General features: G+C 40.5%; 1 protein-coding gene across 1 annotated transcript; it reads left to right on the top strand.

The window, feature by feature from the left end:
* The first annotated feature begins 9,769 nt into the window (after positions 1-9,769).
* On the top strand, positions 9,770-17,367 carry Vim (vimentin). The gene is made up of 9 exons (XM_020185626.2): positions 9,770-10,475; positions 11,116-11,176; positions 13,519-13,614; positions 13,698-13,859; positions 14,285-14,410; positions 14,873-15,093; positions 15,553-15,596; positions 16,208-16,293; positions 17,003-17,367. The coding sequence occupies exons 1-9, from the start codon at positions 9,910-9,912 to the stop codon at positions 17,042-17,044; spliced, it is 1,404 nt and encodes a 467-aa protein (XP_020041215.1). The 5' UTR covers positions 9,770-9,909; the 3' UTR covers positions 17,045-17,367.
* The last annotated feature ends 219 nt before the right edge of the window (positions 17,368-17,586 follow it).

Here is a 17,586-nt window from a genome sequence, read left to right as displayed (position 1 = left end):
ATACTTATTCTAAACTCCTTGGTGATGTCATTATGTCAACAATCATGAAGCTTACTCAACCAAGAAATAAAATAATAACAGTCACAAGAATAATATCTAAAAATGGTAATGTTTGATTTCTAAAAACTTCATTTTCATACCAGTGTATTTTTATTTTCACAACAATCCTGGGAGTAGGTATCATTACCATGACATTTTTGATGAAGAAAAATAAAATGAAAAGCTCTCAAAAATGTGATTTGTTTAAAATCAAACAGCAAATACATGACCAAGTCAAGACCAAAAAAGATATTAAAGAGAAATTAAAATAATCAGCTAATGTTTGCATTAAATTCTAAGTGCTTCTCTTTCATCATTTATATAATCATTCTTGATCCTTGTGCTTTTCATTTCTCAGTAATCAAAATACTTCACAGATTCTCTTACACATCTAAACCTCTTGCCTCATTCCAATGAGATAATTCATGGAGAATAGCAATGCATATGGTTTTCAGATGTAGAAAGTGGGGTCTCAAGAGACAAATCAATTGGCCAAGTTTATGGAATACAAGAATCTTAGAGGATTTTATAAACCAGCATTGAATTTATGTCCTAATACAGAAAGGCATGTCTTTTCTCACTAGAGAGATTATTTTAGAATTTCAGAATGAAGTCAATATATTTCATAGTAACCTCATCATCTGGATTGCCCCTCTTGGAGACAGCAAGGAGTCATGCAAGCAATTAGTGCTGCAAATTAAACTCCAAGCTTTTAAAATGTTTTTCTTGGTTGAATTCAAAACATCAAAGCATTCTTTTCTATAATTTTGTTCTAAACAAAGACTCATCAATTTCCCTCATTCTCCAACCACTGTACTATACTCTCTACATGGCCATATACAATATCAAGTCACTCCACAGTGGTTCTCAGTCACGTGGAATTCTATTTAAAACAGAGATTGCTATAGTTTCTGACTTAGTGAGTCTTCAATGGGGACCTGATAGTTGGAATTTCTAACAAATTCCCAGGTGATGCTGCTGTTGATGGCCACACTTCAAAAACCTCTGCACTAGTACTTCCCCTACATGTTCTCTTAAAACCTCCTTCCAAAAAAATGGTTCATATGCCAAGGCTGATGTATCATGGTGCTCAGTGCCTTGGCCTTGTGGTGAAGGCATCTATTTGGAGAAAAAAAAAAGTTTGTCATGACTCATTGCCTTTTTCAAGTTTTTCCACCACAAAATTAAAAACAGACAAGGATTACATGGAAAGCACAATGAAAAAAGATAAAATAACACTGTCTAAATTTCAAATTTTATAACATGGTTTCTGGAATCAGGACAAAATTGTAACAAATTCAGATGAGTCTTTCTGACCACAGTGAAGGCTGGCACCACCAAGGCACCCAGCAAAACTTGAAGTCCATGGTTCAGTTCTTCCATACAGTTCTCCATACATATTACTGACCTGTTGTTCTTCTAACTTTTTCTACCACTTCTCTATCTTTTAATTCATAAAAATAACCAACTGTCAAGAATAAATGCTATTGGACTATCAAACAAGTAGACAGAAAATCTGAAGAAAGAAGATGCAAATGAATTTCCTTAGGGTTCCTTCATTTTTTTCTAATTATCGTCTCCAGACAACTCTTAGGGGAGATTTTAATTCCATTTTTTGTCTCTTTGGGGAAAAAGAAAGCATTTTATGCTGTGTTATAAAGTATTTCAATATTTCATTTTAACTAAAGTGTGACTGGTATTTTAAGTAGCACTATTATACTCAGTACAATACAATTGATGATAAATGCTATTCTGAGATACATTTCTGGCTAGAAAATAATCTGTGAATTTAACTATTAACATATTAATATATTGTAAATCTATGTCATCCAAAATGTAGTTTTTCAGGCTTAGTCCCAAGAAAAGAAAATCAGAAGCATAATGGTAACTTTACCGAATACTCAGATTTTTAAATAAGTCATTCTGTATGAGGATGAGTCATAGCTATTTCCTTAGTGATAAAAGTTGCCTAAGTAACAGAGATGCCTTACCATGTGAAGAAGTATAGGGTAGTGGCTTGGGTTTCAAACCCACTAGTCATTTCCTTTACTTAATTGCTAACTGCTCTTCCTGGCTGCAGCTTGGGGCCTATGTTTTATGTGGTAACCCAGCAACTAGGTATCACGCTCGTTTTTATCAAGGCAAACAAGACAGTAAACTTGGCATTTCTATGGATTTTGGAGTAGAGTCATTGTTATTTCACCAATACCCTCTGACTTTAGGGGGACATTATGAAGGTGTTCACTTAGATCTCAATGGGGCCACTCCATTATGCAAGACTTAGACACAAAATTATTTAGCAGAGAATAGGGAAGTAGGTGAGACACCAATGAAAGGTGTTTAATTCATTTTTGTGTCCTTAGCACCTGGTAGAGGGCCTGGCACATATACTGACTCAAAATACACCAGGTTAATGGGGTTCTGGTTCTCTTCAGAATAATCCTACTTTGTTAGGGTTGTACTGGGCTTTTTTTTTTTCTTGCATCAAGCAAACCTTTTAATTCACTTTTACACTTTTGGATTAAAACTTCAACTACAATTTGTCTGCATGCTTTCCCTTTATATTTAGGGTGGAACTGCGATAGGGACTGCTTTTGTCCCTGCTTTTAAATAACAATGAACATTTCGTAGAAAACTCTGATATGCAAAAGCAACAAGGTAAATATTACATGAGAAAAAGTTTTAAAACAGGGTGGTAAGCTTATATGTAGTGCTGGTTTGGTTTGGCCTTGAAAAATCTCAGTTGTCCTTATTACTCCCAGATACTCCTTTTGTTTCACACAATTCTCCCATTATTCTTAGGTTGCACAATATTGTCATCCTAAAGGACTAAAATGTAATAAATCTCCATGACATTCAAACTAATAGAGAGTGAGTAAGCATGGGGGTTTGTTCTTACTTATGGAGGTAATGTGTTCTAATACTGCGGTCAGTTTCTTTCTTTACTTAGCAAATGTGGTTAAGCATTTTTATTCATTTAATTGTATACAGGAGTCAAATGACCTTATTATTCATTCATTCTGGTGGTTTGAATCAGAATTAAGAAATGAGATCTACACAGAAAATCCTGAAATGCCCATAAATGTCATGATGATTCCTTAAGGACACCATATTTTTTTTAGAGAAAATGAGTCCTGTTGCTGCATCAGAACAGGAAAAGGAAAAAATGCGAAGAGACAGACACCATGGTAAGAATGCCAGAGACTTGGTGCCAGAAACTTGGGGCATCCCCAAAGTAGCTCAAAGTTACTGCAACATTTGAGACACCAGAGTGCAGTAAGAATTAGAAAGTGGAACCTACAGCTAGAAGTTCTGTGTGCAAGTCCCATGTCTGCCATTTCCTGGATGAGTAAGCTTGAGTGAGTTTCTTAACTTGCCCATGCCTCAGTTTCTTTATATATCAAATAGGACAATTGTGAGAATTAAGTTATTACATGCAAAGTATTGATCACACAGTAGGCACTCAATATACTTAAGCAATCATTATGATTATAATTAAGCATTCCTATCTGAGCCAGACTGCAGTTTTAGTGATATTATCAGAATACACCTGGTTATCACTGATCAGAGTGTACTAACAAGGACTTTGAAAACCAGAGTTAGTAATGACTTCGATCCAGATGTGCAAACATCTCTGCATTGTCTTGCACATGTCTAACCTTCTAAAGGTCTAGAGAGGACATGTGAGTAAATTATATCTGAACAATTAATTATAATTTCTGTTATGAAGGACATACACGGAATCTATAATAAGGTCAATTTCCATAATGTTTTGATCCTTATTCCAAATATCTTCATAAGTCACATTACAGAATATTATTTCTAGTACTTTGCTGATTAGAAATGTAAACCCTACTATTTTAGAACTCATCATGGTAGGATTATGGAAAAAGTTGTGAATCACTTTAATATAGTTAACTCTTCCTTTACAAATATGTCATTATAATTTTAATTGATTTCCTTAATCTGTTTTGCCTTACATAGTTTCATCATTATGCCTTGTGTATTTCTTTCCATTTGCCATGTGATTTCTTTCAGGGTGCTTTGATTTATGTGTTTATTTTTCTATGTGTTTTTTTTATTTTAATTTCTAACCTCTACAAATCATATTGAGCGTCATTGCTATACCTAGAAACCAAAGCTTGATGTGTAAACTTAAAGCTTATCAAACATATTTACAAGTAAATGCAGTATCCAACATCCTGAAGAAAATTATTCCCCTGGTTGAATGAGTGTGGTATGCCAGCACCTCCCAGTTGTCTCCCAGTTGTCTATTTTGGGAAAAGTTGATCAATTCATTTGATAAGTAGAATGGAGTTCTTTCATCTTTCTCAAATATAAAGAAAAGAATTTATATCTATACAAAGCATTGACGTTCCCTTCCCAACTTCACAGGTTACCATACAGACAAGTCAGAAAATCAGTCCCCTCAATTCATTGTCCACAACATGCCACACCAATCCCCCTCCAAAGTATAGCTACAAGCATGTCTTTCTCCTTGTCAAAAACAGCAGGGAATTCCCACTGCCCACCATATTACTTATCAGCTCCTCTCCCTGGCATTTAGTCCTCCAACCCAAGGTCCCATGGTAACTTTAATTTCCTCTCTCTCTCTTCGCTCCATAATCCAGTAACCCTAGGATTCTTGCTATTCCCTAAATGTCCCCCAGCACTCTGTCATCTATGCAGTTTTTGCTTCTATTGTTTGATCATCTTAAGACATCTGTCACTACCACAATAATCTGTAGAAATTTTACCCGTTCTCTAAATACCATCTTTTCGCAATGCATTTTCTGAACTCCCGCCAAATGAATGATAATTTCTTCATCAAAACCTTTAGTTTCTTTCATATGTCCACTGTGTTACTCTCATCACATTCTTTTATGTATTCCAGCTCTTCAGTTATATCCTTCTTAATCTTTTCCCAGAGGAAGTTTCTGATTTATCTCAATATACTAAGCATTGTAAGCAATATGTTCCAAGATTCCCCAATGGATGTATGAAAACCAATACATGCTTATTTTTCTTACACACACATTTGATCGAATTTAATTTATCAATTAGGCATAGTAAGAGATTAATAACAGCTAATAATAAAATACAATCATTATAACAATATACTGTAATAAAAGTTATATGAATGTGGTCTTTGTTTTTCTCTCTCAAAATATTTTATTGTTCTGTATTACAGTTTTGGACCACAATTGACCATAACTGCAACTGCAGAAAACAACACTTCAAATAAGCAGATCCTACTGCACACCAATCTATTGAATGGAATATGAGAAAAGATCTGAGGATAGGAAGAGTATGTGGTACTTATGGAGCAGAGCTTAGGACCCCATTGAAACTGCTGCCTCATGGGAGATGGGGCTCTCACAAACTATTTGCCTAGGCTGGCCTCAAACTGCAATCCTCCCAATCTCAGCCTCCCAAGTAGCTGGGGATCACAGGCATGAACCACTAGAGTCTGGCTCAAAAACTTCATTCTTATCTATTATCACTCGTAAATCATTTTGATAGCATAAAACATGATGTTCTATGAGTCTGCCAAATTTCTCTAGGAATCTGCTGCTTCACAAGATTTGTGTTAAGCAATCTGTCTTTTCTATTTTCTGGAACATAGCAGGTCCATAGTATGTTCTTTGTGAATTGAACTGGCTGATAGTAAGCAAATGTCATGATCAAGGAAAAGAAAAAAGACAGGTGCATTTGGAGTCAGAAAGGCCTCTATTCAAACTCTTGCCCCTTGTTACCTATCCTATTGGTTACACAAACACAAGAAAATTAGCCTGAATCTTAGACATTATAGTTGTGAAACAGGTGATCAAGTCTGTCTTGAAGAATGCTGTGAGAGCATTAAGTTAAATTAAATGCATGTACAATGCCTGTCATCAGCCAGGCACAAACATTGCAGCACTTGTGTTATTTATTATTATCTTTATTACCATGGCTTTTAGGTTTCGCTATGGCTTTCAAACTCTTATTTTAAGCCAATACATAAAAATGATACCTATTTATAGGGCACTATGCAATATTTTCTAATTTTGTCCATCTTCTCATTTCTAACATTCCATCTAGAGAGACCTGCTACGTGCTGTCCTGCTAGCCAGCTTTCCCAAAGCCTCCATATGCCACTAAGCCCCTAACTACACGGCTGGCTGGTCTGTCAGTTCAAGGCACTCAATTCAACTGACACCACTACAGCTTGCAAATTCCAAAATCACTGCTGATACATTAGATGTGGTAGTGTTTATGCCTGGTCTACAAGTCATATGACCATGTCCTTATTTATACACAATTTGCATCATACATAGTCACATTTAAAAATACTTATGAGATAGGTTTTCAGAGCAGTGAGAAAATAAATACAAAAACCAAAAAGCCCATGTCTGTGTACCATTTACTCCTAAAAGGTAACTAAGGATGTAGGTAGCAGGATGCGTTATGGTACTCAAGGATGTTCAGTCAGACATATTGATTTGATTTTTCCCCTGATGACTATTACCCACTGGGTGAGGCACTGCGCCCCCACTGTGGTCCAGGCACTGTATATTTTATCTCAGAATAAAGCAAATTCTTTCCCAAGTCTCATACATTCTACATGAGTGAGTAAAAGTGGGTTTTTTTTTTTTTGAGTACTGGACTGGAATTTGAACTGGAATTAGGACCCCATTGAAACTGCTGCTTCATGGGAGATGGGGATCTCACAAACTATTTGCCTAGGCTGGCCTCAAACTGCAAACTGAGGGCCCTGTAATTGTTAGGCAGGCCTTAACACCCTGAGCCTCTCTGCCAGTCCTTTTGGTGTTGGTCATTTTCTAGACAGGATGTTGCTTTATACCTGTGCCAACCTAAATTGTGATCCTCCTATTTGTGCTTCCCCTTGTAGTGGGGATGACAGGTGAGCACCACCACATCTAGCTATTGGTTGAAATGGGGGTGTCCTGAGCTTTTTGTCTGGACTGTCCTGGAACTGTGATCCTTTTGCTCTCCACCTCCTGAGTAGCTAGGATTATAGGTGTAAGTCACTGCACACAAACTATGGCAATTTCTAATAGGAAGGACACATGGAATACTGCACGTGATACATACATATGTATATATATACACATAGAAGCACATGTACACACATATCTTAGACATTTGTATATTTTATAGACATCAAGCTGTGCAAAAGAGTATCTGTCCACAGCAGTGAGACCATAGAATGGGGATAGGGAGATAGGGTAGGGAAAAGGGATACCCCTCAGATGATGAGGAAAACCATAGCCCATCCCAGAAGTCATCACAGTCCCAAGGAATTTGCTGTGGGTGTCCACGTGGCACACCGCCACATGGCTCCAAAGCCTTGCCCTGATTTTCCATAGTGAGTCAGTTAGCAGGAGTCCCCTGACAGTGCCACTGCACTGCCCTGAGATAACATTTCATGTAGGAGGAAGATCCACCCTGTTTTCCCCCCATAGGGAAATAACTATTCTCGTCCTAATGGTTCCAGGCAAGCTCACAATGGTGACATTTGCTGAGGAGTGGTTTAAATAAAGGACTCTCAGTAAGTGAGAGGGTAAGGTGAAGCACAGGCTGGCCCCAGGAATGCTCTTTGGGAAGGACCCACAGCCTCCTAGTGAATGAGAGAATAAAGAAAGCAGCAGCAGGAGAGGTGGGCCCCAGACAGTACTGCTCTTGACCTTGGCAGTGGCCTTGGCCAGAACTAACTGAGATGAGGTAAACAAAATATTGCCTAAAAGAGGTTTGTACAAAGAAGCTAGCATAAATCCTTCATTTGGCTCCAAACTACTTTTTTTTAATGCCAGGTAGTCTCCAGTACTCTCTGCCCCCACAAAAAAAAAAAAAAAAGAAAAGAAAAGAAAAAAGGAAAGGCTATCCACTGTAGAACCAAATTTAGTGTTTGTACAGTTAATTCAGCACTCCCTAAGTGTAAATACGAAAAAAAAAAAACTCTATGATTTTCAGTTATTTCCTAATCTCAAATGGACTGGTTTGCCTCCAACCTTTCATCTCCCTTGGGGGAGCTAGTGACACTTAATCCTGCTTGTAGCTAATATTGGAACAATTCCCCTTGAGCGATTTCCTTAAAAATGGTAAAGTGGCTGGATCTGAACATTCTCAACATCCTGCCCTGGACAGTTTTGTCTTCATCACTCCAACACCGACTGCATGAGTTCTTGTGACAATGTCCGGACAAGTAAGTCACCAAAATCTGCTCTGTACTAAATTTAACACGGAAATCTATTAACAAACATTCTATCACTTGGGCTATATAAATGACTTTCATTTGAACTCATTAATCAAATAGGGGTGCTTAAACACCTAATTAATTCTTTAATCGGCTCAGATTTTAATGACTTGCTCTAGCCAAAAAAAAAAAAAAAAGCGATCATTGCATTTGCACTTGATTTTGAAACTACAGTCGCTGATTTCCTCTTTCACCCAGAAGTTTCAGATCATGGTAAAATTCGGGTGTGGTTTCATGGGGTGGGGCTAGGAGTGGGAAGAAGAGGAGACCAGACCAGAGGGAAGGGGGTGGGGAGAAGGGCTCTTCACAAGAAAAGCCTGCCCCTGTGCATTCGTGATCCCGGAGACCCGCGTTTGGCTGTTCTCCAGGGTGTGCAGAAGTTCCTTGGTAAGGGGAAGTCCTTGCATTAGAACAAACCCAGACTTTGGAGTCCCTTCATTGGAACAAAGTTCAGGCGCCCCAGAACTTAAGGGCGCTTTTGGCTCCCAGTGGCCGGACCGCACACATCAAAGCCGCGGCCCAGATCTAAGTTGGCAAAACTTGGAACAATGCGCGCTGGACCCGCGTAGAGTTGAGTTAATCTCATCTAACGGTTTCCCTTGAACCGCTAGGATCCGGCAACCTCGACGGGGCGCAGGCCCGGTGAGTCAAGGCCAGTGACTCAGCGACCCCACCCCTGTCCCTTGGGCTCTCTTCGGCCGCAGCCTCGCAACTCCAGCTGTCTGAAGCCTGACTGAACTCATTAGGTCCGAAAACAGGACTCCCCAAGACAAGATGATGAAAAGGGGCGCGGGCTGGAGCAACCGTTTTTGGAAGCGAGGGGAGCGTAAGGCTGGGCTGGGCCTGAGCCCAGCATCCCGGGCTGTGTGCGCCCCCCATCCTGCGCTCCAATCTCCAGCCCTCTTTGTTTCTTCTCCACGCCTTCCGATCTACTGGATCCCTTACTCCCGCTCACCCAGCGGGTCTCCCTACCCGCCCACGTCCAGCCGACCGCAGTTCTGCAACCGCGCCCCTCCCACGCCCCTTTGAAAGACTCCCCAAAACGAGATGATGAAAGGGGGCGCGGGCTGGAGCAGTCGTTTTTGGAAATCGAGCGAGGCGTCAGGCTGCGCAGGGCCTGAGCCCAGGGACCCCTTTGATTAACTTTCTGGCTTATACCCCTCCTTCCATCGCGCGACATCGCTTTTCTCAGTACCCAGGGGTGAGCAGAACTCCGGCTACCCTCAGGAAAGCCCCTGAAAGTCCCAGTCCAACCCTAGAAGTAACGGGATTGTGCCCAGTGCAGAGCCTCCAAGAAAAAAAAAAAAAAAAAAAGACTCGGTAGAGCCCCAGCCCCAACCCCAACCCCAACCCCCCGCCCACCTTCTCCGCTACTTGCTGGGTCCCTATTGGCTGGCACAATCCACGGCTGGGATGGCAGTGGGAGGGGACCCTCTTTCCTAATGGGGTTATAAAAACAGCGCCTTTGGCGGGGTCCCGTCCTCTGCTACTCTTGCTCCGGGGTCCCCGCACCAGAGACGCAGCAGCGCTCCCACCTCCCACTCGCTCGCCTCTCCTGTCTAAGCCAGTCCGTGCAGCCGCACCCACCCAGCCCATCGCCTCCCTCCGCAGCCATGTCCACCAGGTCCGTATCCTCGTCCTCCTACCGTAGGATGTTCGGTGGCCCCGGTACCGGGAGCCGGCCGAGCTCCAGCCGGAGCTACGTGACCACGTCCACCCGCTCCTACAGCCTGGGCAGCTCGCTGCGCCCCAGCACCAGCCGAAGCCTCTATGCTTCGTCCCCGGGTGGCGGCTATGTTTCCCGGTCCTCTGCCGTGCGCCTGCGGAGCAGCGCAGTGCCCGGCTTGCGGCTGCTGCAGGACTCGGTGGACTTCTCGCTGGCCGATGCCATCAACACCGAGTTCAAGAACACCCGCACCAACGAGAAGGTGGAGCTGCAGGAGCTGAATGATCGCTTCGCCAACTATATCGACAAGGTGCGCTTCCTGGAGCAGCAGAACAAGATTCTGCTGGCCGAGCTCGAACAGCTCAAGGGCCAGGGCAAGTCGCGCCTGGGGGACCTGTACGAGGAGGAGATGCGGGAGTTGCGCCGGCAGGTGGACCAGCTCACCAACGACAAGGCCCGCGTCGAAGTGGAGCGCGACAACCTGGCGGAGGACATCATGCGGCTCCGCGAGAAGTAAGGCGGCTCACAATCGAGGCTTGTGACGGTGGGGAGGGAGGAGAGAGGGGAACTGGACCCCCTTACACCGCGAGGGGTTGCCACACCCTTGGGATGTGGCCTGGGCGGCGGCTGTCGGGGAACAGTGGGGGAGCAGGGCTGTGGTGCAGCGCGCAGCCCCGCCCTTAACCTAGACCTTTGCAGCTAGCATTTCCCGTCTGCTCCCCTACTCATTGCTAAGGACGCTGCATTTCAAGTGCAGATTTCTAAAAAGTACCAGGTTATCTGTATTTAAGGTCTTTTGACACTAGGAGAACGAGTCCCCTAAACTTTCAGAAAGTTTCCCGGCCTCTTTTGGCGGGCTGCCAGCTACCAGGCGGGAGGAGAGGATGGAGACTGCGAGACAAAGAAATGAGGGCGGAGGGCTGGGGATTCGTCTTGCACGTCTGTGCGGCGACCGTGGTTGCCTCTCTGCGCTGCACCTCGGGTCCCGCTAAAACCTGCGGAGGACAGCAGTTCTACAGGCCACAGTCGCTGGTGCGGGTGGAGGTGGCGTCGCAGCTCTCCAGTTGCTGCACCGCGACGTGGTGGTTGGGTGTGGCCGCCCCGCCCCTGGAGGTTTCCAAGTTCCCCTTTGGTTAACGTGCAACTGTTTCAGATTGCAGGAGGAGATGCTTCAGAGAGAGGAAGCCGAGAGCACCCTGCAATCTTTCAGACAGGTTTGTAGATTCTTCCCACTCGCAGCCACCAGACCCCACCCAGCCAACCCAAGGGTAGTTCTAAAAGTTACTTCATCCAAGTTTAAAAGATGCAAAAATCTCATAGCTGCTTGTAAAGCCCTCTAGTGGCAGAAAACCCACAGATCGGCGCTTTTCTGAATAAAAAGTACTTAAACTATTGAAGTTGTTTCTTAGGACATAAAGAAAACTTTTAAACTTTTTGCTTTGTTTCAAGATTTTTCTTCCCAAAGAAATCTCTTTCCCCGTTCATTTTTTGCAACTATTTGACATTCCGATGTTGAACAGTTACACTTTGATTTAGATTGTTCTTTGCTTAAACCAAGTTGACTAACTTTTACAAGGTCACAAAAAGCAGGTCTTGTAGTTTAAAATGTAAAATGTATATTGAAGGATAAGAAACTGAGTTTAGCTGGAATAAAACCAAGTTTCTTTTTTTTTCTCTGCAAGTTCTATTGTGGCATTAAAGTTAGATGGAAGTATCACTCTGCACAACTATTTTTGATCTAATAAGAGTGAAAAGAAGCCATCTGTCCCCACGGCTGCAGGGTATTAATGGTTTCTATGGGCTTCACTATGGAATGTAGATACAGACTTTCTGGCAAGTGTGGTGGCTCTGGACGGAAATAATAGCTCTTTGTGTTCCCAGAGCAGCTTTGCAACAGGCTACATTCTTATTGAATATGTAATGATGTAAGCATAGTTCTAATTGGGCACAAGTATTTGCTAACATCCGTTATCTAATATCTGGCCCAGACTTGTGAAGTATGTGATGTGAGAGTTCTGAAGGTGACAATCATTCTTCACATGTTGAAAAGCCTTTGTTTATTGAGTTCTTATTGTTTTCGCACTCTCTCCATAAACAAAAGTAAACGCAAGACTGAAGAACAGAATTTTATGTAAAGAAAGTTTTTACTTCAAAGTTAGATGGACTTAAAGGATTGTTAACTTGAAATTGAATCCTAAAGCAGGAAGATTCTCAGTCTAGCTTTATCCTCAGGAACTCTTACTGGTATTGGCTACAAAACACTCTCAGGTAAATAGTCTGGGATAACATTTTGAATCTGGGAAACACATTTGAAACACAACAATATGTGTGGCTTATTTTAGTCACCAAGCATTATGATCGTTACTGCTGTAATGTTTTCTTCAGAGTAGTGAGCTAAGACAAAACAAATTAATATAAAAGTTCCCTTGCTTAGGGTTTAAATAACATTCTTCATTCTATTCAATGAAATATAGTGTCACATTGAACTTTTTAAAAAAGTATCTTTTATATCTTTTTTAGGGCTTAACTTAACAAAAATAAATTTTTTCATTCCATTTATTATTATTTCTTGTTATTTATCATTTTTGCCATGAAGGTGATAGAACTATCTCAACATTGTAAGAATATAAGGCTATAAACTGCGCCACAAGTACAATTGCTTGCAAATGTCTTGAGGGGACATAATATCCTAGTTGCGAGAGCACACATTTCTGGTTTGGAATGTATCACTTCATGAATAATTATACACATAGTTTCATTCTATGAAAGCATTTTGACCAATCATTCTGAAAAAGCCTAACTGAACTGACGTGTATCAAGTGAAAAAGTCATACACATCCTTACAGATGAATCAGAGGGGTTTTCAGTAGAAAAACTCACAGAAAAGGCAAAACAAATACAGCTCAGAGTTATATTTCTTTCTTTATTTGCCCAAAATTCATCTTTGCCCATGCATATCTTGAATTGGAGGATTTAATTGTAACATTGTCACCTGGATGCCAGATAACTAAATATTTGCTCTGGGGCTCAAGGATAAATATCAGAAGGTTTGCACAGAGTTAAAAAAATGGCTTAGGTACATGCTGAAACTTTTGAAGTGTGAACTTCTGTTCTAAACATATACATGAAGTTGTGAAATCTCATCAACTCCTATCATTATGATATTACCCAAAAAAATCTTTAAAAGTCTGAGTCATTGATTTTCAGGATTTAAAAAATAATAATCAAATTTCGCTGGTAAAAAAGTGTGGATTCAATAATAATTGAGTGGACTTCAGCAGACCTGTGTCCATTCAATTTTTGTCTACTAGCTCCCTTGACTACAACACAATGGCTCCCAAATCAAATTTATGATTCAGAAAAGAAAGCACGCTATTAGAGTACCAGTAAATGATCTGTAAATTTATCCAAGGCTTACAAAATTTGTCAACACCTTTTCTACAGCAAGGCAACTAGTAGCAAGGCAACTAGGTTCATATGGTTAATTAGAAATGAATAAATGAGGTAAACCATAGACTTCAGCACCCGCAATGTCCTCTTTTCTTTTTCAAAATAGGATGTTGACAATGCTTCCCTGGCACGTCTTGACCTTGAACGCAAAGTGGAATCCTTGCAAGAAGAGATTGCCTTTTTGAAGAAACTGCATGATGAGGTAAGTGGAGTAACTTTCAGCAAGTGAATGAGGTTGAAGCTGCGCCATACTGGATGAGACTGATCTAGCTGTTTTTCCCTCAGGAAATCCAGGAGCTGCAGGCCCAGATTCAGGAACAGCATGTTCAAATCGATGTGGATGTCTCCAAGCCCGACCTCACGGCTGCCCTGCGTGATGTCCGTCAGCAATATGAAAGTGTGGCTGCCAAGAACCTTCAGGAGGCAGAAGAATGGTACAAGTCCAAGGTATAAAATAAGATAGTGTGACCGACCAAAAGAAAAGCATTTTATTCTACAGACATGAACCTGTCTGCAATTCCTGAATATCCTTTAACTCCATGCAAAAGCTGACTTTAACTTCTTCAAATTCCTATGGCCTCTGCACTACTCACAGAACTCTTTTACAATAGCAGACTCTTCCACTCACTATCTTTCATCCTAATTCACAGAAAACCCCAACATCATGCCCTAGACAGCTACTATTTTTAAATAAGCAGAGTGAATTCCATTAGAAAATATCAATGTCAACATCCCACTGCTCTTTTCTGGCTTCCAAACTAGAAATTTAGACTTATTCCAGAAAACACTGAGAATTACCATTGGTTTCTTTTGCTGTGAGAGTGAAAAGACTTGAACGTGGCCAATCTTCATTTCTGATTTCTTCCTGACAGTTTGCTGACCTCTCCGAGGCTGCTAACCGGAACAATGATGCCCTGCGCCAGGCGAAGCAGGAGTCAAATGAGTACCGAAGACAGGTGCAATCCCTCACCTGTGAAGTGGATGCTCTTAAAGGAACTGTGAGTACCACACTGCAGTAAAAGGGGGAAAATAATGAGTGGGGACCCATTCTGTTGACCAAACAAATGGTGACACCTGAACAAAATTTCAAGTGAGGAAAGATTTAAATTTTTATCCAAAGAAAAAGTTATTTATTGAGACAGATTCATGAAGATTTTGAGGCTTAGCTTCCAATAAAAGAGATTTGGGAACCAGGCATGGTGGTTCATTGCCTGTAATCCTAGCATTTGGAAGGATGAGGCAGGAGGATGGAGAAAGAGTTTGAAGTTAGCCTGGGCTATATAGTGAGACCCTGTCTTTAAAAAAAAAAGTGTGACTTTGTACTAATATTTCCCACCCACAATTAGAGTGTGCACCATTTGCCACTAAGGGAAATTGTTGCACCTTGTCTGCAAATGTTTCTGGGAATAGTTGGGTGTTTGTGGAAAATAACATCAGAAGATCCTCCTCATTTCTTACAGAATGAGTCTCTGGAACGCCAGATGCGTGAAATGGAAGAGAACTTTTCTGTCGAAGCTGCTAACTACCAAGACACTATTGGCCGCCTGCAGGATGAGATTCAGAACATGAAGGAAGAAATGGCTCGTCACCTTCGTGAATACCAAGACCTGCTCAATGTTAAGATGGCTCTTGACATTGAGATTGCCACCTACAGGAAGCTGCTGGAAGGCGAGGAGAGCAGGTACAGAACAGACTTGTGATGTCAGTGATAGTCAACATTCTCTAGGTGTTTGGCCACTCATGCACATATATCCTTTAACCTTTAGAACATTCCTTCAAGGTAGCTCCATTCCACTTTTTATAAATGTGGAACTTTAGATTCAGAGAGAGTCACTTGCATAGTCAGAGCTAACTAATAGCAGAACTGGGGTTTGAACCCACAACTTTGTCAAAGCCAACACTCTTTTCCCTTTGTAATGCTGCTAGTTTATGCCTTTGTGGAAAAAAACTGGAGTAAAATATTTTAAATGCTCTAAGGACACCAACCATGGGTAAATGTTTCCAAATCAAATATTTAACATATGGATGAAAAGAGTCAATTTTCTTAATGGACAAAAACATGAAATATGTAAATGGATCCCTTATTTTTGAAGTTATTGTCTTCTATCAATTTTATTGTTTTTCTTTATCTTTTTTATAGGATTTCTCTGCCTCTTCCAAACTTTTCCTCTCTGAACCTGAGAGGTAAGCATTGTATTTCCTTTCATGAAAAAAAATGTTACCAGGTTGTAACTACTTTATTTATAGTAAAGAACTCTTTTTTTTTTTTGATGGCACTGGGCTTTGAACTCAGGGCCTCACACTTACTTGGCAGCCACTTTTACAACTTGAGCTACTCCAACAGCCCAAGAACTCATTCTTTTATGATACCTGAAAAATGCCATACCAGAGAAAATTCTATAAAACATCCATAATTTTCTTTTTGTATTATAGTTTGCATTTTATATTACTTATGTTTCACTTTTATGTTGGGGATCTTGTACGTGAGAGGCAAGTGCTCTACCACTGAGTAACACCCTTAGCCCGAGTCATAATTTTCAAACCTGAGTGTTTTCTTGCATTCAATACTCATATTAAATGTCAACTTCATTTTACTTCTTCTTAGTGAAGAGCACACTGGAGTACGATCTCATCCTGAGGTGAGGTGTGGTGTTAGGTACTAGGTTTTCAAACAGAATGCTTTATGGAGTATTTGGGAGTAGCACTTTCAACAGTTGAAAAAAAGTGCTTTAAATAAAATGGTTACTTTTAAAATTTTCTCATTGTTATTCATTTTTTATTTGCTTTTTTATTAGAAACTAATCTGGATTCACTCCCTCTGGTTGACACCCACTCAAAAAGGACTCTTCTGATTAAGACGGTTGAAACCAGAGATGGACAGGTTGGTATCTTTAAAATAAAAAATGAAAAACAGAATAATGAGAAAAATAAAATTAAAATGGAGTTATTTCAGATAGGCATTGGTCTGCTTTTAAATTGATAAACCTGTGTATCAGATACAGCTAGCTCATTCGAGAAGTTCTGGCTTCTTTCATGTCTATTAAAAGAATAGGCCACGTGTTCAACTACTACACACAACCAACTAATTATTTGGCTCATGGAGGTGGAGGTGAGACAGCAGTCTCCCAGCTCCTCAGATTTAGTGATTTGCGGTGGTCTTTAATTTAAAATAGGAGTAAAACTTCCTTAAGCCACTTTTTAGGCTAACTACATTAGACTACCTCAATATCAGTGATATTGTTTTAATCCTGGATATACCACCCTCTCTTAGTGGGCATCACTTAAACACTCCTAAACCTGTTTACACAGGACAAGGATGCCATATGACCAACCAAATTTTGTTGCGTGGCATCCTTTATAAACACTTTTGAAAAAGGTTTTCTTTTATATGTCACAACATTTCATTGGATACATATTTGACCTGTAGGTAAGGGCCTCTTGCAGATGTATTGTTCCCTCTTTACTGTAAACTTCCAACTTGCACAACAAAATTATGTATCTAGTAAGATTTTTTGTCATGATTTATGGGATAAATTAGCCTTACGTAGGTAGTATAATATTTGATTTGAGTTTTCTTTCTTTTCTAACAGGTTATCAATGAAACTTCCCAGCATCATGATGACCTTGAATAAGAACTGCACGCCTTCAGTGCAGCAATATATTACCAGCAAGAATAAAAAAGAAACCCATATCTTAAAGAAACAGCTTTCAAGTGCCTTTCTGCAGTTTTTCAGGAGCGCAAGATAGATTTGGAATAGGAATAAGCTCTAGTTCTTAACAACCGACACTCCTAAAAGTTTTAGAAAAAGAAGTTTACAACATAATCTAGTTTACAAAGAAGTCTTGTGCTAGAATACTTTTTTAAAAGTATTTTTGAATACCATTAAAACTGCTTTTTTCCAGCAAGTATCTGACCAACTTGTTTCTGCTTCAATAAATCTTTGGAAAAACTCTTCTTATGTGTTATTTGACTGTTTTCGGGAGGCAGCACTGGCGTTTGAACTCAGGGCTTCACACTTGCTAAGCAGGCACTCATAACACTTGAGCCAGCCCACCTGCAAGTTATTTATTTGATAATATCTGAGCAATTCTCTCTTTGGTTCCATTGGTTAATTTCTTGCTAAAATCATGTGTAGGTTTTAAGTTAATAAATTTAATTTATGATTGAGGTATA

The sequence above is a fragment of the Castor canadensis genome, chromosome 15 (assembly GCF_047511655.1).
Source record: "Castor canadensis chromosome 15, mCasCan1.hap1v2, whole genome shotgun sequence".
Lineage (NCBI taxonomy): Eukaryota > Metazoa > Chordata > Mammalia > Rodentia > Castoridae > Castor > Castor canadensis.
Note: the sequence above shows the minus strand (reverse complement) of the source record. Positions and strands in the feature narration are given on the sequence as shown.